This window comes from Phallusia mammillata, chromosome 6 (genome assembly GCF_965637545.1).
Source record: "Phallusia mammillata chromosome 6, kaPhaMamm4.hap1.1, whole genome shotgun sequence".
Taxonomy (NCBI): Eukaryota; Metazoa; Chordata; class Ascidiacea; order Phlebobranchia; family Ascidiidae; genus Phallusia; species Phallusia mammillata.
The window spans coordinates 14,298,639-14,312,491 of record NC_137257.1 but is presented as its reverse complement, the minus strand read 5'-3'; the positions used below and the strand labels follow the sequence as shown (position 1 = coordinate 14,312,491).

The 13,853-nt window shown below is 50.9% G+C and overlaps 10 protein-coding genes across 10 annotated transcripts in view; 2 read left to right on the top strand and 8 right to left on the bottom strand.

The window, feature by feature from the left end:
* LOC145232755 (uncharacterized) overlaps nucleotides 1-2,619 on the bottom strand; it is an 83,294-nt gene extending 80,675 nt beyond the window's left edge. Inside the window, exon 1 of the mRNA XM_080097430.1 lies at nucleotides 2,582-2,619. The gene's annotated coding sequence lies outside the window, so the exon portion shown is untranslated. The remainder of the gene's footprint in view (nucleotides 1-2,581) is intronic.
* Nucleotides 583-960, top strand: LOC145234354 (histone H2A). The gene has a single exon (XM_080099088.1). It carries the CDS (start codon nucleotides 583-585, stop codon nucleotides 958-960), a length of 378 nt encoding a protein of 125 aa, XP_079955214.1.
* Nucleotides 1,542-1,952, bottom strand: LOC145234353 (histone H3). The gene has a single exon (XM_080099087.1). It carries the CDS (start codon nucleotides 1,950-1,952, stop codon nucleotides 1,542-1,544), a length of 411 nt encoding a protein of 136 aa, XP_079955213.1.
* On the bottom strand, nucleotides 2,228-2,602 carry LOC145232810 (histone H4). The gene has a single exon (XM_080097489.1). The coding sequence runs from the start codon at nucleotides 2,598-2,600 to the stop codon at nucleotides 2,289-2,291; it is 312 nt and encodes a 103-aa protein (XP_079953615.1). The 5' UTR covers nucleotides 2,601-2,602; the 3' UTR covers nucleotides 2,228-2,288.
* Nucleotides 2,620-2,821: 202 nt separating the features above from the next.
* LOC145232821 (uncharacterized) lies at nucleotides 2,822-3,534 on the bottom strand. Its single transcript, XM_080097500.1, has one exon. It carries the CDS (start codon nucleotides 3,474-3,476, stop codon nucleotides 2,880-2,882), a length of 597 nt encoding a protein of 198 aa, XP_079953626.1. The 5' UTR covers nucleotides 3,477-3,534; the 3' UTR covers nucleotides 2,822-2,879.
* Nucleotides 3,535-4,624: 1,090 nt separating this feature from the next.
* On the bottom strand, nucleotides 4,625-5,339 carry LOC145232774 (histone H2B.2-like). The gene has a single exon (XM_080097449.1). It carries the CDS (start codon nucleotides 5,337-5,339, stop codon nucleotides 4,914-4,916), a length of 426 nt encoding a protein of 141 aa, XP_079953575.1. The 3' UTR covers nucleotides 4,625-4,913.
* Nucleotides 5,340-5,575: 236 nt separating this feature from the next.
* Nucleotides 5,576-5,953, top strand: LOC145234352 (histone H2A). The gene has a single exon (XM_080099086.1). The coding sequence runs from the start codon at nucleotides 5,576-5,578 to the stop codon at nucleotides 5,951-5,953; it is 378 nt and encodes a 125-aa protein (XP_079955212.1).
* A 581-nt stretch (nucleotides 5,954-6,534) lies between these two features.
* LOC145234350 (histone H3) lies at nucleotides 6,535-6,945 on the bottom strand. The gene has a single exon (XM_080099085.1). The coding sequence runs from the start codon at nucleotides 6,943-6,945 to the stop codon at nucleotides 6,535-6,537; it is 411 nt and encodes a 136-aa protein (XP_079955211.1).
* A 275-nt stretch (nucleotides 6,946-7,220) lies between these two features.
* Nucleotides 7,221-8,585, bottom strand: LOC145232813 (histone H4-like). Its single transcript, XM_080097492.1, has one exon. The coding sequence runs from the start codon at nucleotides 7,591-7,593 to the stop codon at nucleotides 7,282-7,284; it is 312 nt and encodes a 103-aa protein (XP_079953618.1). The 5' UTR covers nucleotides 7,594-8,585; the 3' UTR covers nucleotides 7,221-7,281.
* Nucleotides 8,586-9,970: 1,385 nt separating this feature from the next.
* On the bottom strand, nucleotides 9,971-13,501 carry LOC145232756 (uncharacterized). Its single transcript, XM_080097432.1, has 2 exons — nucleotides 12,329-13,501; nucleotides 9,971-10,118 (listed from the first exon to the last, which is right to left on the bottom strand). Exons 1-2 carry the CDS (start codon nucleotides 13,430-13,432, stop codon nucleotides 10,032-10,034), a joined length of 1,191 nt encoding a protein of 396 aa, XP_079953558.1. The 5' UTR covers nucleotides 13,433-13,501; the 3' UTR covers nucleotides 9,971-10,031.
* Between the last annotated feature and the right edge of the window lie 352 nt (nucleotides 13,502-13,853).

Genomic DNA, 13,853 nt, shown 5'->3' with positions numbered 1-13,853 from the left:
TATGTTTTCTATTGTCGTTGTTTACCTTTCGCTGTATCCACTATTTCTATCTTTAAAATTCCCCTCGTAAGTTTTCTATTGTCTTTGTTTACTTTACGCCGTAGCCACTATTTCTATCCTTAAATTTCCCCTCGTATGTTTTCTATTGTCTTTGTTTACTTTACGCCGCTACTACTATTTCTAGCTTTAAAATTCCCCTTTCTTTATTTTTCTATCGTCTTTGTTTACTTCTTTGCTGTGTGTACGACTTCCATGTATCTGACCTTTCCTCGTATCTTTTATTTATTTATTTATTTATTTATTTATTTATTTATTATTATTATTTTTTTTTTCCTTTATTCCCCTCAAGTTACACTACGCGCGCACACTATTCTAATTTATACCCTTCTTAATCTATACAGAAAGATACGCTAAACACCCACCTATTGTACCCACCCACCCTTGTAAACTATTAATTCTCTGTCTCTCCCTTTTTTTGTTGACGTATTTTGTTCTTGTATCGTGTTTCTTTTTTCGTAGCGAGTTAAGCGCTCGAATAAAAAAAAAAAAAAAAAAAAAAAAAAACAATCAGCAGTCAGCAATATGTCAGGACGTGGTAAAGGTGGCGGTAAGTCCAAGGCAAAGCCCAAAAGCCGATCGTCGCGCGCTGGACTGCAGTTCCCGGTCGGTCGTGTGCACAGGCTTCTGCGCAACGGCAACTACTCGGACCGGGTGGGAGCTGGCGCGCCCGTGTATCTGGCCGCGGTGCTTGAATACCTTAGCGCCGAGGTTCTCGAGTTGGCCGGCAACGCAGCCCGCGACAACAAGAAGACCCGCATCATCCCGCGCCACCTGCAGTTGGCCATCCGCAACGACGAGGAGCTGAACAAGCTGCTCAGCGGAGTCACCGTTGCGCAGGGCGGCGTCCTGCCCAATATCCAGGCCGTCCTTCTGCCAAAGAAGACCTCCAAGAAAGCCTAAATCGTCGCCCCTGTCTCGTACGTGGTGCAAACCGAAAAACGGCTCTTTTCAGAGCCACCCGAATTTTTCGCAAAAGAGATTTCAAGATGGCCGCCCCCCCCCCCCGCTGCGGCCCGGGACCGTGCATTGCTCGCCCCGAACGAATGTCTTCCTTGTAGCCTTTGCCCAATTTTTGCGATGGCAAACTATTTCGACCAATTGAAACCGCATTCCAATTTCACAACACAGCCCTACATGACGTCACTGTGCACCCTGTTGCCTTTGTCGTCGAGTTCGACCAGGGCTCCGGCTCCGGGCGAAACGAGCCTTTAATGTGCGTCATTCATGCTCCAGCGAGCAACTGTCCTCGCGCAATTGAATTTCACCCAACGAAACGAAATGCCATTTCGAAACACGGCAAAAGAGACTAGCCGGCGGCGGCCATGTTCCTGTTTTTGCCGCGCACATCGCAGGCAAGCGTACTTACTTACGCCGTAAAAAAATGGCACGACGCGCCGGCCCCCGAAACAAGTCAAGTATCTCTTTCGCAAGGGTTTAGGTGGCTCTGAAAAGAGCCGTTTTGGTTGTTGGTGTGCCGCTTCTTACGCGCGCTCCCCGCGGATGCGGCGTGCGAGCTGGATGTCCTTTGGCATGATGGTGACGCGCTTGGCGTGGATCGCGCACAAGTTGGTGTCCTCGAAGAGGCCGACCAGGTAGGCCTCGCTGGCCTCCTGCAGAGCCATCACGGCGCTGCTCTGGAAGCGCAGGTCGGTCTTGAAGTCCTGAGCGATCTCGCGCACCAGCCGCTGGAAGGGCAGCTTGCGGATGAGAAGCTCGGTCGACTTCTGGTAACGCCTGATCTCACGGAGGGCCACAGTTCCTGGCCTGTACCGATGGGGCTTCTTCACGCCCCCGGTAGCCGGCGCGCTCTTGCGAGCGGCCTTGGTGGCCAGTTGCTTACGTGGCGCCTTGCCTCCGGTCGACTTGCGAGCTGTTTGCTTGGTACGTGCCATTCTACTCTGTCTCGTTGCTACCGCGCCGGCTGCTGCTGTCAGACTGATGAGCCGAAAGCTTTCGGTGGGACTTTTATACCTTCGGGGACTCGCGCCCATTGGTTTGCCAAATTCCGACTCGGCCAATCAGCGCTTTGATCTCGCCGCACCGGCCAAGCGGCCGGCCGCGAAACGAGTGTATTTCTGCGCAAAAACGAGCGCCGCCAAGGCCCCGGGCCTGGCCTAGCCTAGCCGCCCCTTCTCGCAAAATTCTCTCCCGCCAAGTATGGGTGGCCCTGAAAAGGGCCGATTTTGTTGTTGTTGCCGCTTGTGACAAGTCCGAAAGGTGCTGGCAGCCTAGCCTCCGAAGCCGTACAGGGTGCGTCCCTGGCGTTTCAGGGCGTAGACGACGTCCAATGCCGTGACCGTCTTCCTCTTGGCGTGCTCGGTGTAGGTGACAGCGTCGCGGATCACGTTCTCGAGGAAGACCTTGAGCACGCCGCGAGTCTCCTCGTAGATGAGACCCGAAATTCGCTTGACTCCGCCACGGCGGGCAAGACGCCTGATCGCAGGCTTGGTAATGCCCTGGATGTTGTCACGCAGCACCTTCCTGTGCCTCTTCGCGCCTCCCTTTCCCAATCCTTTGCCACCTTTGCCGCGTCCTGACATGATGACGATAACGTTGTTGTTTCCGTTGTGGTGCGTCTCCAGGCCCGCCTCCGGCTTATAAAGTATGAAAACGAACGTAAGCGAAGCGAATATGCACAATATGTCCGCATTCGGCGCAGCGGAGCCATGGCTCGGCAACGAATGGTAGGAATTTCAGTTTCGAAAGGCTAAGTGCGACTGGCGCGCGCAAAACACGAGTTGTTTTTCCCTTTGCGAAAGTGTGGGTGGCCCTGAAAAGAGCCGTTTTTGTTGCGCGCGGAAAATCTACCGCGCTCCGCTCTACTTCTTGGTCGCCTTCTTGGCGGCAGGCTTTTTGGCCTGCTTCTTGGCTGCCGGTTTCTTCGCCTTCACAGCCGTCTTCTTGGGTGACTTCTTAGCCGCCGCAGCCGGGGCCCTTTTCGCTTGCTTGGCCGCCTTCTTGGGTGACGACTTCTTGCCCGCCGCCGCCTTCTTGGCAGGCGCTTTTTTGGCGGCCGGCTTCTTTTTCGGGGACTTCTTCGCGTCCTTCTTGGCTGCGGCCGCCTTGGGCTTGTCCGCCTTCTTGCCGGCTGCTGCCTTGGGCTTCTTCTTCTTCTTGCCCTCGCCGGCCTGCGGCTTCACGAGCTTGAAGGAGCCGGACGCGCCGGTGCCCTTGGTGCGTGCCAACTGGCCCTTTTCGGCAAGGCGCCGCAGCGCCAGCTTGATATGGCTGTCGGCCGAGTCACCCACCTTGTAGTTGGCCTTGATGTACTTGGCGATCGCCTGGCGCGACGAGCCGCCCCTCTCCTTCAGCTGCGCGATGGCAGCGCTGATCATCTCCTGGTATGTGGGGTGCGCCTTGGGCGCGGCCGCCTTCTTGCTGGCCTGCTTCTTTCCTGCGCTCTTCGCGTCGGACATTTTGATTTCTGCTAGTGACTGACTGACTGACTGACAAAGAAATGACGTTTGCCGGTCGAGCGGCTTCGACGCGTATTTGTACGGCGTGTCCGCACTAACGCGAAACGACGTTTCGGAAAGCCCGCCGACGGTGCGGGTGCAACTTGCTGTTTGTGCTTGAATCGCCTAAACGCGGGCCTGCCCAAGCGCGGCCCCAGGTCGCTCGGCGTCGGCCTGTGCCCTGTCGAGGAGCGTAGCGCTCAGGGCGCACGCCAGCGCAATTGCAGACCGGCACCGCGCCGCCGCGCTCCACGGGGGGCTCAGGAGCGAGGCGGCAAGGTGTGCGGTGCGCCCGGTCGAGTGCAGGCGTGGCCTTCACGCGGGCGTGGGCCCGGGTGGGACGGATTCAGGCGATTTCTCTTGTCGAAAACGCAAGTCCCAGGTGGCCCGGAGCTCGTGGCACCGGGCACTGTCCGGTGCGGTGGTGCGGGTCGAAGTGGTGGGGCCGCCAAGGCCGCGGGTTAGTACAGGTTGGGCCCGGCGCGTGCGCAGCAGGGGTCACGCCGCTGGTCGGGCCACCAGAGCGAAAGAGAGAGGGCCGAAAGTGAGACAGCACGCGTGTTTGGTTGTTTGGTTGTTTGCCTTGGCCCTTGGCCTCGCGCCCGTTGATTGCGTTTTGTCGACGCATTTGCACGGGTTCGGCTCGTCGGTGGGGCGGGTGGCGCCTGACGGTTGTCGTTAGTTCGCCGGTCGGCTTGCTGCACCACGTTTCAGTATTTTGTTTCGCCAGTTTGCGCGGCTTTTGCGGTTCGATGCGCGCGTGGGTATTGGCAGGAGGCGAAATCGTGCGGCGCACGTAAAGCCGAGCGCGCGGTGTTGCCGCTTTGTCCATCTTTTCCTATTTCTCTGGCTTGCGGCAGGTTATGACGCACTTGTGTTCCTTTTAATGGCTGTAAAATCGTTCGCGGTCTGGGGTTTTTCCCTCGGGCTACTGGTTGAGTTTCGGTTCGGCGAGGTCGGGTCGTTTTTTTTCCGAGTGGCAGCGGAACTGAACTGGGCTGGCAACGGCGCAGTTTTGGGGGCATTGAAAACAAACAGTGTTTGCCTGTCGACTCGACTCGCGAAAAAGCGGCTAGATCGAGGGTGGTCCCAACGCTGAAGTGGCCAACACAAAAAGCAAAGTGCGCTTTGCCGTGGCGGCGGTACATTGTGCGCAACGACATTTTTTGGTTTTTGTTTTTTCTTGTTGGCACGGAGCAAAATGAGAAGGGAAAAAAAAGCAAAAAAACAGAAACGACAAGAAAGTCGGCAAAGCAGGCCTTTCGGCGCTCGCGATTGATTCTCTCCCTGAACGATCGGGTGGCTCTGAAAAGAGCCGTTTTGGTTGGCGGCGGCGGCGGCGCTCGCTGAGGATGAGGCCCCCCGCGGCGGCGCTTGCTGCTGGTGGTGGTGGCTTGCTTACTTGGAGCTGGTGTACTTGGTGACGGCCTTGGTGCCTTCGGACACCGCGTGCTTGGCCAATTCGCCGGGCAGGAGCAGACGGACCGAGGTCTGGATCTCGCGGCTGCTGATGGTCGACCGCTTGTTGTAGAGCGACAGGCGCGACGCCTCGCCGGCGATGCGCTCGAACACGTCGTTGACGAACGAGTTCATGATGCCCATCGCCCGGCTCGAGATGCCGGTGTCGGGGTGCACCTGCTTCAACACCTTGTAAATGTAGATGCTGAAGGTCTCGCGTCTGCGCTTTCGCCGCTTCTTGGTCTTGTCGGCCGGCGCGGCCTTCTTCACTGCCTTCTTGGTGCCTTTGCTAGCTGCCATGCTGCTGCTCACTGAATTTCTTTCGAAAGGAAACGAACTGAGCGGCTCTCCGGCCACCGCGGGCATTTATAGGCGCTCCATGCAAATGAGGCGTCCGTCCTCCCGACGAGCGGCGCTCCCGGGAGCAAAAGGAAACAATGGCCCCTTGTGGTCGAGTCGTGATCCGAGCGTGATCGGAGTGCGAGAGAATTTCGACAAAGGCGAGAGCTATAAAAGGAGAAGGGCGGCGAGTGGCAGGCATTCGACCTTGTTTGGTTTGTCATTCGCTCAGCTAAGCAGGCAAACAATCAGCAGTCAGCAATATGTCAGGACGTGGTAAAGGTGGCGGTAAGTCCAAGGCAAAGCCCAAAAGCCGATCGTCGCGCGCTGGACTGCAGTTCCCGGTCGGTCGTGTGCACAGGCTTCTGCGCAACGGCAACTACTCGGACCGGGTGGGAGCTGGCGCGCCCGTGTATCTGGCCGCGGTGCTTGAATACCTTAGCGCCGAGGTTCTCGAGTTGGCCGGCAACGCAGCCCGCGACAACAAGAAGACCCGCATCATCCCGCGCCACCTGCAGTTGGCCATCCGCAACGACGAGGAGCTGAACAAGCTGCTCAGCGGAGTCACCGTTGCGCAGGGCGGCGTCCTGCCCAATATCCAGGCCGTCCTTCTGCCAAAGAAGACCTCCAAGAAAGCCTAAATCGTCGCCCCTGTCTCGTACGTGGTGCAAACCGAAAAACGGCTCTTTTCAGAGCCACCCGAATTTTTCGCAAAAGAGATTTCAAGATGGCCGCCCCCCCCCCCCGCTGCGGCCCGGGACCGTGCATTGCTCGCCCCGAACGAATGTCTTCCTTGTAGCCTTTGCCCAATTTTTGCGATGGCAAACTATTTCGACCAATTGAAACCGCATTCCAATTTCACAACACAGCCCTACATGACGTCACTGTGCACCCTGTTGCCTTTGTCGTCGAGTTCGACCAGGGCTCCGGCTCCGGGCGAAACGAGCCTTTAATGTGCGTCATTCATGCTCCAGCGAGCAACTGTCCTCGCGCAATTGAATTTCACCCAACGAAACGAAATGCCATTTCGAAACACGGCAAAAGAGACTAGCCGGCGGCGGCCATGTTCCTGTTTTTGCCGCGCACATCGCAGGCAAGCGTACTTACTTACGCCGTAAAAAAATGGCACGACGCGCCGGCCCCCGAAACAAGTCAAGTATCTCTTTCGCAAGGGTTTAGGTGGCTCTGAAAAGAGCCGTTTTGGTTGTTGGTGTGCCGCTTCTTACGCGCGCTCCCCGCGGATGCGGCGTGCGAGCTGGATGTCCTTTGGCATGATGGTGACGCGCTTGGCGTGGATCGCGCACAAGTTGGTGTCCTCGAAGAGGCCGACCAGGTAGGCCTCGCTGGCCTCCTGCAGAGCCATCACGGCGCTGCTCTGGAAGCGCAGGTCGGTCTTGAAGTCCTGAGCGATCTCGCGCACCAGCCGCTGGAAGGGCAGCTTGCGGATGAGAAGCTCGGTCGACTTCTGGTAACGCCTGATCTCACGGAGGGCCACAGTTCCTGGCCTGTACCGATGGGGCTTCTTCACGCCCCCGGTAGCCGGCGCGCTCTTGCGAGCGGCCTTGGTGGCCAGTTGCTTACGTGGCGCCTTGCCTCCGGTCGACTTGCGAGCTGTTTGCTTGGTACGTGCCATTCTACTCTGTCTCGTTGCTACCGCGCCGGCTGCTGCTGTCAGACTGATGAGCCGAAAGCTTTCGGTGGGACTTTTATACCTTCGGGGACTCGCGCCCATTGGTTTGCCAAATTCCGACTCGGCCAATCAGCGCTTTGATCTCGCCGCACCGGCCAAGCGGCCGGCCGCGAAACGAGTGTATTTCTGCGCAAAAACGAGCGCCGCCAAGGCCCCGGGCCTGGCCTAGCCTAGCCGCCCCTTCTCGCAAAATTCTCTCCCGCCAAGTATGGGTGGCCCTGAAAAGGGCCGATTTTGTTGTTGTTGCCGCTTGTGACAAGTCCGAAAGGTGCTGGCAGCCTAGCCTCCGAAGCCGTACAGGGTGCGTCCCTGGCGTTTCAGGGCGTAGACGACGTCCAATGCCGTGACCGTCTTCCTCTTGGCGTGCTCGGTGTAGGTGACAGCGTCGCGGATCACGTTCTCGAGGAAGACCTTGAGCACGCCGCGAGTCTCCTCGTAGATGAGACCCGAAATTCGCTTGACTCCGCCACGGCGGGCAAGACGCCTGATCGCAGGCTTGGTAATGCCCTGGATGTTGTCACGCAGCACCTTCCTGTGCCTCTTCGCGCCTCCCTTTCCCAATCCTTTGCCACCATTTTTGTTTATTGACATAGGTCAAAAAGAAATTACACAACCGAAAAATCGTACATGCGAAAAACAACATAATACATTGCGAAAGCACATTGGATTACAAACACACCATTTGGTATATCACAACAAATTTTTATATTACGAAGACAAATTGATGTAACACAACGGAGTTAAATACATACAAAATATTATAATAATAGAAACACTGCAATAGCATGTACGCAATAAATGATAATAGTTTACAAAACAAATAATTATGGCAGAGAAAAAGGAAAGAAATATAGAGCCTAATTATGTTATTATTATTTATTAATATTATTAAATAGCGCAAATACAGAAATAAAGAGATGAGCGTAGTTAACAATGATATTATATACAAATATTAGATAGTGAACAGGATGTCATTAGTTTAAGTGCCAATAGAATGGTCGCTGTATAAATATATTTATATATCGGATGAGACCGATGAAGCACGATGAGCGGGGGGTAACGTGACTATGGCAACAAGTATATGTATAGCGGATGTGTGCTACATGCGCATTTTATGCATATTTCTCGAGAAAAGGACGAAACACATCGACGACAAAAACAGGACATATATACATATCACATACACAATAAATACACATGCACACAAATGTATGTAGGTATTTTTTTTTATTTTTTTTTATTTTTTTTTTTTCGGACAAACAACAGAAAACCGGGTGTGAAGTGAAGGACTGAGAAAAACGATAGAAACATAAACATAATAAGCAACATGGGCAATGTTGTCTAATGACCGTTGACAGTTACATTCATATATATTTGAATGCGTATTATATACCTTCATTTAGTACAAAGTTTGGTATATATCTGTGCGCATTTGCTTTTTTTTTTTTTTTTTTTTTTTTACCCGGTCGTAAAAGTGGATATAAATTGTAGACATGGGTAAGTGGGAAATAGTAATAATCGGAAAAAGAAAAAACGTAAGCGGAAAAACAAAACAAATTAAATAATGACAACACAAGTAAATGGCTGACTACCTTAGGGCTTCCCTCAGCCCCTGGAGTACTGGTAAAAAAGTGGTATCACGGCGTTTGTTCTCAAAGAAAAGTCGGTGAATGATGGATTGTTTAACAGACAAAAAAATTTTGTTGGTTGAGGGTTGTATTTTATCATATTTTATTTTGTTGCGATGTATCCAAATACTATGTTTCGTAACAGAAATCAAGTAAATTAAAAGGTCGGACCAGTACTCCAGGGGCGGTGGTATTTCCATATTGATGATCAAAGCAATTGAAATGTTTAACGAGGTGCACCCAGTGGCACGAGTGATGAGTTGGTGCACCTCGCGCCAAACCGGTTGAATTTGAGAACATTCAGCAAAAATATGCCATGTTGTTTCGGCGAAGTTTTGACAGAAGGGGCACAATGTGTCGTTGTCGAGAAGGAAATGGGAAAATTTTGTAGAAAGGGGAAGGCAATTCCATGTTATTCGGTAATTTAAAGTTCGTAAGTTATTGGAGAGTATAGGGTGGTGAATGCTCCTCCAGTGGTCACTCTGGGACGGGTGGAGGGTGCCACTAGGGGAGCAATTGAGGGAACGATAAAGGTTACGAATCTTGCCATTGAGGAGGGTTTCTAGTTTTAATTTGTATTTATCAATTAATTTTAGAGAATGGGTGTAGAAGGGTGATGGGACATCAGCATGGGGAGTGCTGTTTATTAAACGAAAGCCAAATTGACGGGAAAGCTGATGCCCGATGTTGTATTCCGTCAAGGCAAGACCGGGTGTGGTTGTTAAATTGTTTTCTCTATGTTTACAATATTGATAAATGTTAGAAAGATAAAGCAGGTCACAGTATAGAGGGATGTTTGCCACATTGTACCCACCTCTGTCAAATGGTTTGCTTAGTGTTTCAATCGGGAGGGCAACTCTCCGACTCCCGCACACGTACTTTTCCACCATGGCGTTCACTTTCTCCGCGATGTCGCCAGGGAGGGGATAAAGGTTAGCAGTATAGGATAGGTGTGGTAATAATTTGGCTTTTGATAAGAGTGACTTGGCGTTCCAGGTGCAGGGGTAGCGCTTTAAGAGCGAGATTTCTTGTTTTAATTTTTGGGTATTTGCTTCCCACAAGTTTTGAATTGTTTTTTGAGGGCCGATCGAAATTCCTAAAATATCCAATTTTGATTCAGACCAATTGATATCGGGAAGTTGGGTAGAGGTGTTTAGGTTGCTTGGCTTAATGCCTTTTGTTTTTTCAGGATTAATTTTTAAGCCCGACGCCAAATAAAAAAGGTCAAGAATGTGGAAAGCTTTATTTACCGAATAAGAATGGGTGAGGGTCAGTGTGACGTCATCCGCATAGCTGGGGCACTTAATCAAATGCCTTCCAGGTAGGCGGATTCCCTCAACACTGGGGTCATCCTGGAACGCTTGGGCGAGGGGTTCAATAGCCAGTACGAACAAGTACAGGCTAAGGGGGTCGCCCTGACGAACACCGTTTCGAATGGGAACGCTTCTGGTGGAAAAGCCATTGACGAGAATCTTCGAGCTGCCCTCCCTGTACAAGTTTTTAATATTGTTAATGTATTGTTGAGGAAAGCCCAGTTTAGACAGGACCTTCCAGAGCCAAGTGTGGGCAATGGAGTCGAATGCTTTTTTAAAGTCTAGCGAAATAAAGTAGTAATTAAGCTCTCTCCTTTGGGCCTCATGCAAGAGGTCCCGTAAGAGGGTTGTGGCTTCCGATATTTTTTTGCCGGGTGTTGCAAATTGATGGGGTTGAACAACATCCGGTAAAATGGCCTTGAGGCGAAGGGAAAGGATTTTAGAATATATTTTTAGGTCAGAATTGAGCAAGGAGATAGGTCTGTAGTTACCTAATTGGTCCTTGTCGTTTTTTTTGTGGATAAGTGTAATGAGCCCATCGTTAAAATTTGAGGGAATTTGACCGTTATGGATGCAATTAATAATTTCAGTAAATTTTGTCCCGATGGTTCCCCAATTGAGTTTATAAAATTCAAAGGAGAGACCATCGGGTCCGGGAGATTTCCCAGCTTTAAACGTGGCGAGAGCGCGTTCAATTTCTTCTTTACTAATTATTTCGGTTAATGCCAAACATGCGTTCTCGCTAAATTTGGGATGTATATTATTTAAGAATTGTTCTTGGATGGGCTCATTTACATTACAGGCCGAAAAAAGGTTTTCGTAAAATTTTGCGGTTTTTTCCAAAATAAATGGGATGTCGGAGTTTGCTTGCCCAGAATCGTCAACCAGGCTTTCGATCAAAGTCCTTTGGCGATTCTGGGCAAAGCGTTGAAAAAATTCTTTGGTTCCCCTATCTCCTTGTTCAAAACTTAAAAGTCGGTCCCTAGTAATTTTCTTCTTCGCCCTATTGCGAAGAAGGGTGGCCAATTGTTTTTTAAGGGTATAATATTGGGGAAGTAGGGAAGGATTCTCTGCCATGCCTTCCCACAATTCCAACACTTTTCGTTCCAGGTCCTTTTGTTCTTGTTTTTGTAATTTAGCTAGACGTTTCGAATTTTGTATATTTAATGATTTAATTTTTTGTTTGATGAGCATCCACCAGGAAGGAGCGTTCTCGAACAAATGTTCCTCCAGTGTTAGCCACCGAGGCCATCTGTTCGAGAGCTCCTCCTGGAAGTGCTCATCGTACGCGGCGACATTATTTTTCCATGGCGGTGATCCTCGCTGGGGCAGAGGCCCAATTTGGACAGTGAGGATCACCGCGTCGTGGTCCGAAAGAGAAAAATTTTGGGTTTTTTCGTGAATTGGTTGTATCGAATTATTTACATAAAAGCGATCTAAACGAGATTGCGAATTTCCTTGTCGCCGCGTAAAAATTTGCTTGTTTCCGTACAAGGAACGAAAAGTGTCGGAAAGCTGAAAGTCATGGCAGAGTTGCCTCAAAGGAACCATTGCCGTATTGTTGCGTTTAGAGGGGGGAAAACGGTCTAAACCGGGTTGTTCAACCCCATTAAAATCGCCTGCGAGTATAATTGGGTGATTGGAGGTTACGAATGGATACAAATTTTCAAAAAATGATTTTCTAATTGCAGCTTTAATATCTTTTTCCGGGGCGTACACGTTTATGACGTGTACGTATTGAGTAAATATTTTAATATCGGCAACCACAACCCTCCCGTCCCGATCCCCGTGATGCGACACAAAAGAGAGAGACGGGTGAATTAGTAAAATTGCGACTCCATTGCTCGCCACACTTTTGTTATTTTGATTTGAATAGAACAAGGCTCTGGAAGGCCCAAATTGACGAGTCCATGTCTCCTCCTGTTCGATTCTCGAGTGAGTCTCTTGCAGGAGGACGACATGGACTTCCAACTGCCGAAGACTCTCGAAGACGGCCAGTCTCCTGGCGTCATCCGCGAGTCCTCGGCAGTTGAGGGTTGTTATTTTAAGGTAGTCAGCCATTAAAAAAAATTAGGCAGTGTAAATAAAAGGATGCAAAGATAATATAGATTACGTTTGACCACCCGGGTCACTAGCGTGGTGCGTATGAGGATGGTAAGTCCTCTCGCACTTTGGGCAAGTTGTTGTATGTCCGGGTTGGACTGCGAGAACTGAACCGCAAGCACAACCAAAAGTGATTGCGGAACAGCCCTCGCAGACCTTCTGCAAGCCCGGACCTGGTTCTCCCACAAAGCGCCCACACGGGCACTTGGATATTTTTTGCAACTTTTTCTTAATGTTATTGTTAGGGGAGGGAGTAGACCTCCCTCGCCTCTTTCTGCTGACCTTTGTAAAGCCGTTTCCCTCCGAGGTCTCCTCCTTCTCCTCCTCCGAAGTCTCCTCTCCGTCCCCTGCTTCGCCGCTGGAATCGGTGATTAATGTTGAGGAGTCGCAGTGGACCTCCTCCTCCTGGGCCTCATTAGGTGGTGTATCCGTTGCATCCTGTGAGGGGGGAACGGGGTCCCCTTCGCTGGTATCGAGTGAATCTTTCGTTGTACTGCTTTGCGGATCTGCAATTGCAGCCGTTCTCTTCAATTCTTCATATGCCTCTTTGACGGCCTTTGCGTTAGCCACCGCGTTGATTACAGTGGCATGGCGACTGTGATTGCGTTTGCTTTCTTTAGGGGTGATATTCAGAGAAGGAAAATCTTCTACGTCAATATCCTCTTGAGGACAATCAAGGTCTCTGTGACCAAACTTTCGACAAAGAAAACACTGGATGGGTTGATTGTCATAGTGCACTACGAATTTGAGACCGCTTACTCTTACATTCTTCGGTATCGGGTTTTCCTTCAGGTCGCTCGTTCTCACCTCGAAGATTCTTTTGCCATTAAATTTTCTGTATTGCGGATCCCGCAATTTATAATATTTCCGTACTTCTCCGTGTCGTCGCTCTAGTTGGTATAGGATCGGCTCCCATTCAAGCCTATTCGGTATATGCTCTATTATGACGTCTGTAAATTCCGGATCATGAAGTTTGGCATATTCAACTTCCTTTAAGGTATTCAATCTTTCAGCGAGTGCTCTCGCTTTCTCCTTCGATGTACAGGTAATGTCGGTAAGGCCATTAAACCTTTCGACAATGCCTTCTATTGATTGGAGAGGAAACTTAATCTTCTCTAACCATTTGTAAATGAGCCCCCGTGTTTTCTTGGCGGGAAATTTAACCATCACCTCCGTTTCCCGTGAAAAGGATGCAGTGGGCCCTGTAGTGCCTCCGCTGACAACTCTATTCCATCCACGCTTTGCAGCGGGGGGTCCTCCCCTAGGGAGCGTTCCCTGTCTTGTACTGACAGCAGAAGAACACTGCGTCGATGCCTCAGGAGCAGAGCCGCCCGTGGCCTGTTGCTCATGGAGACCGATGGAGGAGCCTGCAGGGGCATCCTCCATGTTGTAAACAATGATGACCCACGACCTTAAAGGGCGGGGTAACCACGCCCACTTTTAGTTTGTGGTGCGTCACAGATCTTTAAGGATAATCCAAAATCCAATGAGAGCAGTGAATAAATCCAATAAGTAAATCCAAAACAGGGTCTCTTCCGACCCTGTGTTCAAGCTTTCCGGCAGAAATCAGACTAATTTCCCAATCCTTTGCCACCTTTGCCGCGTCCTGACATGATGACGATAACGTTGTTGTTTCCGTTGTGGTGCGTCTCCAGGCCCGCCTCCGGCTTATAAAGTATGAAAACGAACGTAAGCGAAGCGAATATGCACAATATGTCCGCATTCGGCGCAGCGGAGCCATGGCTCGGCAACGAATGGTAGGAATTTCAGTTTCGAAAGGCTAAGTGCGACTGGCGCGCGCAAAACA

Bases quoted from the DNA above. Each gene is read 5' to 3' on its own strand.
- LOC145234354 (XM_080099088.1), top strand. From the start codon at position 583: ATGTCAGGACGTGGTAAAGGTGGCGGTAAGTCCAAGGCAAAGCCCAAA.
- LOC145232813 (XM_080097492.1), bottom strand. From the start codon at position 7,593: ATGTCAATAAACAAAAATGGTGGCAAAGGATTGGGAAAGGGAGGCGCG.
- LOC145232774 (XM_080097449.1), bottom strand. From the start codon at position 5,339: ATGCCCGCGGTGGCCGGAGAGCCGCTCAGTTCGTTTCCTTTCGAAAGA.
- LOC145234350 (XM_080099085.1), bottom strand. From the start codon at position 6,945: ATGGCACGTACCAAGCAAACAGCTCGCAAGTCGACCGGAGGCAAGGCG.
- LOC145234353 (XM_080099087.1), bottom strand. From the start codon at position 1,952: ATGGCACGTACCAAGCAAACAGCTCGCAAGTCGACCGGAGGCAAGGCG.
- LOC145232756 (XM_080097432.1), bottom strand. From the start codon at position 13,432: ATGGAGGATGCCCCTGCAGGCTCCTCCATCGGTCTCCATGAGCAACAG. The intron at 10,119-12,328 runs GTCAGCAGAAAG...AAACTTGTACAG, and splicing joins AGGGAAACGGCTTTACAAAG to GGAGGGCAGCTCGAAGATTC.
- LOC145232821 (XM_080097500.1), bottom strand. From the start codon at position 3,476: ATGTCCGACGCGAAGAGCGCAGGAAAGAAGCAGGCCAGCAAGAAGGCG.
- LOC145234352 (XM_080099086.1), top strand. From the start codon at position 5,576: ATGTCAGGACGTGGTAAAGGTGGCGGTAAGTCCAAGGCAAAGCCCAAA.
- LOC145232810 (XM_080097489.1), bottom strand. From the start codon at position 2,600: ATGTCAGGACGCGGCAAAGGTGGCAAAGGATTGGGAAAGGGAGGCGCG.